The sequence below is a fragment of the Callospermophilus lateralis genome, chromosome 9 (assembly GCF_048772815.1).
Source record: "Callospermophilus lateralis isolate mCalLat2 chromosome 9, mCalLat2.hap1, whole genome shotgun sequence".
Taxonomy (NCBI): domain Eukaryota; kingdom Metazoa; phylum Chordata; class Mammalia; order Rodentia; family Sciuridae; genus Callospermophilus; species Callospermophilus lateralis.
The window spans coordinates 33,936,549-33,947,681 of record NC_135313.1 but is presented as its reverse complement, the minus strand read 5'-3'; the positions used below and the strand labels follow the sequence as shown (position 1 = coordinate 33,947,681).

At 36.3% G+C, this 11,133-nt stretch overlaps 1 protein-coding gene across 2 annotated transcripts in view; it reads right to left on the bottom strand.

Moving 5' to 3' along the window:
- Nucleotides 1-2,640: 2,640 nt before the first annotated feature.
- The window catches only part of Orc2 (origin recognition complex subunit 2), a 41,491-nt gene continuing 32,998 nt past the window's right edge, over nt 2,641-11,133 (bottom strand). For both annotated transcript variants that reach the window (XM_076865632.2, XM_076865633.2), the window contains 5 exons: nt 9,257-9,403; nt 8,336-8,507; nt 6,956-7,017; nt 5,944-6,062; nt 2,641-4,244 (listed from right to left, as the gene is read on the bottom strand). In XM_076865632.2, coding sequence (XP_076721747.1) covers nt 4,158-4,244; nt 5,944-6,062; nt 6,956-7,017; nt 8,336-8,507; nt 9,257-9,403 — 587 coding nt within the window. In that variant the 3' untranslated portion in view covers nt 2,641-4,157. The remainder of the gene's footprint in view (nt 4,245-5,943; nt 6,063-6,955; nt 7,018-8,335; nt 8,508-9,256; nt 9,404-11,133) is intronic.

The window sequence follows — 11,133 nt, the reverse complement described above, 5'->3', positions numbered from 1 at the left end:
TTATGTTTACTTAACATTCTTGGGAAGTAGCTCAAGTAATCATTGTATTAAACTGTAGATAAGATATGCCAATCTAGAAATTGCTTTAAAAATACAAAGATTTTTGCAGAGCTTTAAAAATACAAAGATTTTTGTAAATATTACCATCCCACTCCAATGGGTTGCTGTCTCTCCCTCTGGTGATAGTCCACATTCTTCCTTGAGTGCATATTTCTCACTTTACTCCAAAGGCATCACATTGCCCCTACTCTCCCTTAAATATGTATCTGCTTTCTTAAATAAACCACTGTTTATACTTTTGAAAAAATATATTTACATAAGCTTTAAAAGCTTGGGTTTGAATATTTATTTATAGGAAGCAGCCTCTTTGGGTGGTAAGGTCTATTTATATGTAACTGTTCCTAGATCCACCTAGATTCAAATCTCCCTAATGCGTGTCAGGATTTGTTTTGCCTTTTCTGATGTTGTTTAAAGTGAACATTTTTCAATTTATTGCTTCTCCAGGTGACTTATGTGTAATTTTATTAGTATACAAAATGATGCTTGTCTGTCAAAATAATATTGATGATACCGTATTAATTTTATGCCAGGTGCTCTGCTGAGTCCTTTGTAAACATTAACTTTCAAGTCTTATAAACAAGCATATAAGTATTATATTCATTTTAAAGTTGAGGACACTGACACAGGTTAAGTAATTTTCCCAAGGCTGCTTAGCTAGGAAATGATGGAGTTAATGCAGGCAGTATGGCACCAAACCCTCTGGCTTAATCACTTCTTAAACACATTTACAATGGAATTGATAGAAGCAGCCTGGAAGAAACCCATTTTTGCTGTGATTTTTCTTTGGATAGTATGTTGAAAAGTATTTACAATTTTTCTTCTGAGCAAGTTGCTTTGATAATGATAAAAACAGATCTTTTAAAGTATTGTCCAACATGTGGGATTTTACATTCCTTTTGTAGGTTACTTTTTCTAACCAATCTATCTCCCCAAGCACTTAGGATCCTAACTTAGAAATTGTTCAGTGGCTCTCCTCTAACTTTGATCCACTGAAGAAATAATGTTAGGCCTGAGTCTTGTGAAGTGCCCCAATTATAAATGGAGGAGGAGCCAAGAAAAGAGGGTGAGGAAAGAATGGGTAGTGTCAGAACCAAGGAGAAAGCTTCAGAGGGATGATCAACACTATCAAAATGGAGAGAATGAGTTAATAGGGATTATCTGATGGTATTTGATTTAGTCAGTCATCATTTGCCTTCTATATGCTGGGCCTAAAACACATGGGGGTAGCATAGATCAGAAATTTGGATGGTAATTATAAGCTAGGGAAGGTTTTCTGGGAGTAGATTAGAATTCAGTCACTAGAAACAGCTTGAACAAATGTACATGGGAGAGAAATATCACAATATACTGGAAAGCCCAAGTAATTAGTTCATTATTAATTACTTAGAAAGCAGAAGGCACTGGCCCAGGAAGCTGAGCCAGAAGGATTACAAATTCAAGGCCAGCCTCCGCAACTCTGAAGCTCTAAGTAACTTAGTGAGACCCTGTCTCAAAAAAATAAAAGGAACAGCCATGCACAGTGGCACAAACCTGGTTAGTAGCTGTGGCTCAGAGGCTGAGGCAGGAGGATGGAGGGTTCAAAGCCAGCCTCAGCAACTCAGCAAGACTCTTCTCTAAATTAAATATTAAAAAGGCTGGGGATGTGGCTCAGTGACTAAGCACTCCTGGGTTCAATCCTCAGTATAAGTAAATAAAATTAAAAGCACTAGGAATGTAGATAAGTGATAAAATGCCCCTGGAGCAGGGTAAGGGGTGAGCAGGAGGCAGGAAGGTATAGCCATGTAGCCACAGAAGAAAACCTGGAACCAGACAAAGTGGTGCACACCTGTAATCCCAGCAACTCAGCAAGCTGACAGGGTGATTCCATGTTTGATGCCAGCCTCAGCAGCTTAGTGAGACCCTGTCTCAAAATTAAAAGGGCTGGGGATGTGGCTCAGTGGGTAAGCATTCCTGGGTTGCCCTGTGTCAAAAAAAAAAAAAAGCAAGCTTGGGTTCAGTGACTCTTAAACCCTTTTTTCTTTTGAGCACACAAAAATGATGTGATTTCATCTGTGATGATGGCAATATCTCATTTAGTTGGAGGTTTTGGTCATTTTCTTGGATAGAGCTCTAGAAATGGTTAATGGGTCAAAGAATGTGTTTATGATTCGATATTCTTTTTTTTAAAAATATTTTTTTTTAGTTGTAGTTGGACACAATCTTTATTTATTTATTTTTATGTAGTACTGAGGATTAAACCCAGCACCTTGCACATGCTAGGCAAGCACTCTACCACTGAGCCCCAATCACCATCAGTGGGGAAGAGGGAAGGTAGTCAGGACATAACTGCTGGCTAAGGAACCAATGATGCTGACACAAGTTAATGATGAACATATGATAATTCTGCCAAGATCATCAGTGTTTTGTCAGATGAACTCAAAAAATTTTTTAAAACTATTTTGAGATATTTTAGTAAGAAAACAGCACTATAAATTTAAAAAGGTGATTCTATCCAAATTGGCTTTTTATTAATAGTAAATTCTATTGACACATACTCTTGCAAATAGTATAAACACAAAAATTACAAAAATAAACCAGTAGATATTTAAAGGCAAATGCAAAAATTTGCACATTAGATTATTAAAGGTTTTATATAGTTTTTATACTGTTAACAGTTGTCAAAACTAGATATATTAAGCAAAAAAGCAAGGTGCAAACCAGCAAGTACATTAGTTACCATTATGTTTTTGAAAGAGAAAGACATATTGTTACATGTGCATAGATTACCTCTGGAAGAATACTTAAGAAACTGCTATCAGTGGTTACCTAAAGGACCAGGGATTAGGAAATGGGAAAGAAATTCACTTTCATTGAATATGCTTTGGTACTATTAAATTATTTAATCTCATATTCAGGTATAAATTTGTTCACATATTTTGGTTAATAGTTATATATGAGACTAAATCCTTAATAAGTGGATTTAACATGAAATTAATTATATGAAAAAACTTCCCAATATTTCTGGAAATATTTTCATGAAAAAAGTTTATAGGATAAGAAATAAGAAAAACTGATGCACTGAAGACTTTATGACAATGATATTTAAATGAATTTCATTTTCAGGTGTGACATATTTCAGGGGGTTTGTGTAATCTATAAGCTGACAACAGTGGTCAAGCTTAGCCTTTCTTTCCTAATAAGAAAAAGATTTGTAAATATCTAGGAGGCTTGAAATTGTCACTTTAACAAAAAATGGAAGTATCTTACAGTGAGATTAATGTCTACTTGACAGAGAAACCAACATTTTCAGCCAACCACTAATACACTATTGTCAATATACAAGAATAATGAAATGTTTTGTGTTCTGAAAACAATAACTAAAATGTAAGTCAGGATTCAGTTTCTTTAGCCTGGCTTCTCACTTATATCATAAAGGTCAAGGTCATGGCTAAGATAATGACTTTTCCAAATATGATCTATAGTTGATGTGTTTTCTAAGTTGGGTATATACCCTATACCATCCTTATGCTTATCCCACTATCCCAACTGAATAGTATTACTCCCCTACCAAGTATGTAGCCTAAATTCAAAAGGAGAAAGGCAGATCACCTACTTCTTCTTCCCCAGACCTTTTCTTAAATTATTTCACAAAATGATCTATTGTCTCCACTCATCTGTTCCAAAACAAAGAACACACTTCTGTGATGCCTGTCTTTGTACTTCTGTGCTCTGGAACAAGCACACTTACAGTCAGCTCCAGGAGTGTTAAAAGGCCCTCAAAAAATTAGGAATAATATCTTTAGTAGAAAAGAATTCAAAAGCATCCAGTTCCAAATAGTCCCTGAGCACACTGATCATTCCAGCAAGAAGTCTCCAGAGAGGTAATGAGTGAAAGGCACATTTTCTGCAACTCAAGGACCACTTGCATAACACTAGAGATGGTACACCAGCCAGGCTAATCAAAAGATCTAATTGATAACATATCCTCTCATAACATTAAATCTTATTATATGCTGGAAAAATAATCTAATGTTGGATGTAAACACAACACTTTCGACTAGAGTGGCAGCTGGGTACAACAACCCTTCCAATGGAAGATTCAAGAGCAAAAGATAGATTCAAGCCTCCTCTTCTTCCTTTTCCAAGAAATCAATCAATGTTCCATTGTCAACAGGAATTAACAAATATTCTACTCCATCAGTTCCCTAAAAGACACAAGAACATCATTAATGAAATGGATTTGATTCTTTGATATAGCGTTTTAAAGAAATACCAAAATATAAAAAGGCAAAAGGACAAACAGGCATATTTATGTATTTTAAAACACTGAGTTATAGTTAAACCATTTTACCAGGAAAGAAAAACTAAATAGAGTGGGGTAGGTGGGTAGATATTTTCTTCACTGAGCTTTAGATCTTTTATCCTCCTGCCTTCTCCATAACCTGATTCCTGATTTCTCTGTTCTTTTTTCTCTTTCAATAAGATTCTTTCCACTGGCTTTTAAACACATTCAGGTATCTCTCTTTTTTAAAATCGATTTCATTAGGTTCCTTCATTCCTCTCCAACTATTGCCCTACTCTGTTATCTTTCCAGAGAGAGCACTGTCTATATATGTGTATATATATAATCTGTTTCTTCACTTATCAGTCCACATAGTCCAACCTAGCTACTGCTCCTGTTATATGTTATTCTGCTAAGGAATTCCATAATCCTAAATCCCACAGATATTTTCAGTCTTCATCTTTTTGGCCTCTCAGCAACATTTGACACAGTAGACTATTATTCTCTCTTCCTTAAAAATACGCTACTCTTGGATTCTCTGACACCTTGTTTTTTTTTTTCTCTCTGGCTGTTTTCCTTACCTCTGGAGGTTTATCCATGGCCATTAAATTTAAGACTTCTTGGCTTAGTCACTGTCCCTCTATTCTCATTAAATGTCCTCATTCTACTAGTCCCACCAATGCCTGGTTTCAATTACAACAGGAATATATTGGAATCATAATCTTGTATGTCCAGCCTAGGTTTTTCCTCTGGTTTCTTGCTCTAGGTATCCAACTACGTAATTGACACTCTACTTGGGAATCACAAAGAAAAAACCAGAGTTAAAGTCTAAACTTACTAAGTTCATTAGCTTATGATCTGTATCCCACAAACATTACTTTTCCAGTTTCTCATCAAATGATCCCACTATCTCTGGCTATGCAAACCAGAAACCAGGAATCACTCTTGACATTTTCCACATCCAATTTTTCATCAATTCTTATCAATTCTGCTTGCCAAGTATATCTTGAATCCAACCACTTTAAGCTCCATCAGAAAAGCAGTTAGGATTTTGCTTATTACTATAACTTCATACTTAATCTAATATTTGATATACAGTTAGTGCTTACTAACTATATCAAATATAGTTATATTAATATATCAAATATATATTGAATTAATTAGAAAAGAATTATTTGATTCATATTATATTTCTAATGGTCTATTACTTTGGACTAGAACTTATACACAGTATTCTTCTCTGCAGTAAAGCAGAGAACTTTTGTTTTGTTTTTTTGAGAGAGAGAGAGAGAGAGAGAGAGAGAGAGAGAGAATTTTTTTAATGTTTATTTTTTAGTTCTTGTCGGACACAACATCCTTGTTTTGTGTGTGGTGCTGAGGATTGAACCCGGGCACCACACATGCCAGGCGAGCACGCCACCACTTGAGCCACATCCCCAGCCCAAGCAGAGTACTTCTACATGTCTCTTTTTACAGAACTAAGATGGCACATACACTAAAGGAATCCTTGTGGCCCACCATGGAAACTGTTTCATACTCAGGTCTGAGTCAAAGATATACTTATCCAAAGTAAATGATATGTACTTCTCCTGGTACATAATCCTAAAACAGCAGAATTTTACCTTCTTTGTTCTTATAAGTTTGTGGTCCCTGAATTCAGTTAACTGGGCTCGGAGTGTCAAATCACTATTGACAAGGAATGCTTCCCGACACTGCTGGTAAAAATCTTGAAAAGAAAGTCCTAAAGAAATCGAAAGGAGATGTGAACATAAGTAAGTCTGCATTTAGATGTAACCCATAAACTGATACCCATATCAAAGAATAGATAACAAAAGTGTTGCCAACATATTATGCCAAAGCCATCAATACAGATTGATTTCTTAAAAAAGAAAAAAAACAAGCCAGGTGTGATGCTGCATGTCTCTGACTCCAGTTACTGGAGAGGTTGAGGCAGGAGGAACATAAATTTGAGGCCAGCCTGGTTAACACAGCAAGACCCTGTCTCAAAGTAAAATCAAAGAGCTGGGTATATAGCTCACTGGTAGATGTCCCGAGTTCAATCCCCAGTACCTGGCAAAAACAAACAAACAAACAAACAAATAAAACAACCCATGGAAGAAGCAACCTTACCCGAGAAAAAATATTTTAGGTTTGCACCTGTGGCCTATACTTTTTAAAGAGAACTGAATGCTGAAAGTAGTCAATTATGACCAAGCAGAACATAAGCCTGTGGACATTCTATTTTTGCCTCCCGCTCCTACCAATGGAGATTGGACCCAAGACCCCCTGCATGCTTTGAGGAAGGGTCTCAATAAATTAATTATCCAGCTGGTCTTGAATTTACCATCCTTTTGCCTCAGGCTCTTGAATAGCTGGGATTACAGGCCTTTGGTACTAGGCCCAGCTACTGCAGCAGTTTTAAACAGGGTGAATAAATGACTTTAAAAAGGGAACTAATAAGTCAGGAGAGCTGAACAATTAAATCTACTGTGTGAAGGACATACCCATCACAGAGCAACCACTTATTCACTACTTTGAGAAACTGCAGTTCTTTCACTAGATTCCACAAAAAAGGAATTTAAGTTAGGGGTAAAACAAAAGTTACACAACGTAGTAGTATCAAATATTGGATACCAATGTATGAAGGGTTATCCTGGTTATCCAGCTGATACTTTATTAGTAGCCTGAAAATCCCCCTAAAGAAAAAGAAAACAAACAGGAAGTCACATCTAGAATAATAGCAAGAAATAACAGCTAGTAGTAAGACACACAAAGAGAACATCAAATATCTGGCCTGTCTGCATTATCTTCTTTCTATTCTTTTCTCTAAGGAGTATCATTCTTTTTGACTCATAGAAAAGAAGCTTTTTTAAAATATAAGAGTATTTTCTTTTCTGACTGCAGATTAGTTCTCCTTATAGAAAATTTGGAATATATACTAACAACTAAAGAGTAAAATATCCTCCTAATCCTAAGATAATAGCCACTAACATTAGGTGTAGAGATCATATTGCATATGCAGCTACATCAAATCTTTCTGGAGTGAGGCACCATGGAAATATATAAATTCATACATTTATATACTGTATGCACCATTTTATCCTTCACCTTTTCAATTACTGATTTTTCCCATGTCTCTAAAAACTCTTTTAACAAGTTTTTGTTTTCTTTTTTTTGCAGTACTGGGGATTGAACCCAGGGCATAGTGCATACCTCACCACTGAACCACATCTCCAGCCCTTTTTATTTTGAAACAGGGTCTCACTGACTTTTTGAAGTTGACCTTGAACTTGCAATCCTTCTGCCACAGCTTTCTAGGTAGCTGGTATTACGGGGTCTGGGCCACTGCTTCTGGCTTCTTTCTATTCAGGTTTTACATATCTGTTCTCAGGAAGGTTTGTTATTTTTCAACAACTCGTCTTACAAGACAGATCTAGAATTTTATGCTTTTGAGAGGGATCATAATGCTCAATATATAATTAAACATAGCCATAAAGTTTAAGTAAAATCCAAGCTGAGTGTCACACTGCCCACCTATGTACCAATTACTCATGAGGCAGGAGGATTGCTTGAGACCAGCCTGGCAACAAGATAAAACTCTACCTTGAAAGGGGAAAAAAACAAGTAAAATCTACCAAAATTCTGCTTTTTCTCATAATGACCATTTAGATGCTCTCATTCAGAAATATAAAAATTTATTAAAGAAAAAATATTAGTACTCTTGTTTATTACTGGGCAATTTGATAGACTAGTACTGAGTATTTTGCCTACTGTATAACCCAATACTATAACTGTTTTTATTACTATCTCTCGTAATCCTTTAAATAGGGACTTTAGTATAGCACCAATAAACTTCGTAGTACAAACATTCAAATATATAGAGGGTTTTCCTTTGTTTTTTGTAAAACTGGGATCAAACCAGCACCTTGTACATATTAGTGCTCTACCACTGACTACATCTCCAACCCTCACCTGTATAGTTTTTAAAAAAAGAATTAGAGTTGACATTCTTACCTTGCATTAGGGGTAAGGCTTCGTAACACATGTGTCAGGGAACTAAGTGGCAGAGATCCAGATTGTTTAACCAGAAGAGAATTCTCATAGGAGGTTTCTTCAGTATAAGGACTATATGTAGTAGTTTCATACCAGAGCCAATTATAAAGACTTTGCTTTGCATGATCCCACACTACAGGACATGTCCAAAGGAAAGAATTACAAATTATTTTCGTGTTACTAGATTCCACTCCAGGAAAAAAATGAGAAAATGTTAAATAGAACAAAATGAATCCTGATTTTTTAGAGGGTAGGGGATTGGGGAAGTACTGAGGATTGACCCAAGGTCTTGCACATGCTAGGCAAGTGCTCTACCACTGAGCTACACCACTATCCCTTTTCATACTTAAAATTGAGATATGATCTCTCTAAGTTGCCCAGGCTGATGTAAAATTTTTTTTCTCCCAGTACTAGGGATTGAACCCAGGGCCTCAGACATACTAGGCAAGCACTCTTCCACTGAGCTACATATATTACCAACCCTTTTTATTTTGAGATAAGAGTTTCACTAAATTGCCCAGGATAGCCTTGAACTTGTGATTCCCCTGCCTCAGCCTCCAGAGTAGGTAGGATTACAGGCCTATACCAATGCAACCAACTCTGAAATTTTCCATTTTTATCACTTCTCCATCCAAACCATCCAAACTAAATTTCTTGTCAGACAATATCTCAATTTTTATTTGTACACTAAATACAAATTAAATATGCCTCTTAAGCATGTGAATTTTTATTTTCTAGAACTATGCTCTAAATCAAATTGAGAATACCTAAATTTTTTGCAACCTGTGTCTTTAAATATCTTACCAGGAAACATACTGGAAAACAATAAGAAAACTTTTTAAGATGGATATCTCAAGAAAGAAAAAGTAACTTTTAACTTACTGAGAGGTGCGTTGAGGTGATCAATAGATGCTATAAGGTATATGTTATGCAAAGATGACAACTGTCCAATAATTTGCTGGCTCTTATCTCCTCTCAACATCTGGCTATCCAGATTGTGGATAAGAAGGAAGAGTTTCAAGGAAGAATCTGAAAGGAAGGAAATCCAGTTATTATTCTGAGTGCATATTTGTGAAGTCCCTACCAAACACAGAGCCTAGGTATTAGAGAATATATTAAAATATTGGAGGACAAAATAAAGGTTGCTAGCTGGGTGTGGTAGCCCACACCTATAGTCCCAGCAACTCAGGAAGCTGAGGCAAGAGGATGTTGAGCCCTTGAGTTTGAGATCAAACTAGGCAATATAGCATGACCCCATCTTAACAATACCTTAAAAAACAAGAAAAACAAAAGCTCAAAATCCAAACAACCCCACAAAACAAAACAAAAACCTACAATAACAACAACAACAACAACAACAACAAAAAAGATTTCTTAGGGATATGCAATTTATTTGAAAAGATAGGTCATTTACTTAGAAAATAGGCAGGTTATTATAGTTAGCACTTGAGCCAGGTCCTAAAAAATGCAGTTTTAACACAGCAAGATTCATGTAGCAGACTGGAAATGAATCTCTACATGTGACATTGCAAGGTGGATTAAGTGACAACAAAAAGAGTTCCCATTAAGCAGTAAGAGATTATATTGAAAATCCTGATTATCACAAAAGCCAAAGAAGACAAAAAACGGGGGAGAGCTTTAGGATATTGCTCAAGTATCTGGAAGTTCAGAGAAATATATAAATGAAGATCTGGCATATAACTCAGTGATAGAATGCTTGCTTAGTATTTGAGTGGCCCTTGGTTCAATATACAGTACCACACAAAAAAAGTCAATGAAGAGCAGGATGCGATGGTCAACACCTATAATTCCAGCTTCCCAGAAGGGCAAGGCATGATTACAAATTCAAGGCCAAACTGGGCAACTTAGTGAGACCTTGTCTCAAAAAACAAAACAACCCCCACCCCCAAAGGATAGAGATGTTGCTCAGTGGTAGAGCCCCAATGGGTTTAATCTCCAGTACTACCAGGAATAAAATGTTGTGATGGAAGAACTTAAAGGATGGAGCTGTCAACATCATGGACTATATCAGAGCAAAAGAATAAGCCAAGGTCAATGGGTTTAAGGAAAAAAATTATAGGTAGGCACAGTGGTGTACACTGCTATCCTAGTGACTTTAGGAGGCTGAATCAGGAGGATTGTAAGTTTGAATACTGTCTGGGCAACTTAGTAAGACCCTATCTCAAAAAGGGGAATGTCTTCAAAATCTCTGAAATGATATGAAAATAGAAAAACAATCATGTGGAAGGTCAGCAGAATTGGGTAAACTACTTTTTTTCCAATAAAACTCAATGGTCCTAGGTGTAGTGGTGCACGTCTGTAATCCCAGCATTTTGGGAGGCTGAGGCAGGAGGATTAAGAGTTCAAAGCCAACCAGCCTCAGCAACAGCAAGGCGCTAAGCAATTCACTGAGACCCTGTCTCTAATAAAATACAAATTAGGGATAGGGATGTGGTTCAGTGTTGAGTACCCAAGTTCAATCATCAGTACCAAAAACAAAACAAAACAAACAAACAACAACAACAACAACAACAAACACAAAACCTACTCAATGGTAGTAGTAATGTCTCCGGAGACCTAGTAAGAAACAGGAACACCTTGTGTATATGATAGAAAACAATCCTTTCAAAAACAGTAAACAAAATTTTTTTTTTCTACCAGAGGTAGAAAGAATAAGAGGCAAAAGGGTTGAGAATATAAGTCAGTGGGAAAAATCCCAGTGGCTTAGCAGACTGAGACAGGAGGATTGCAAGTTCAAA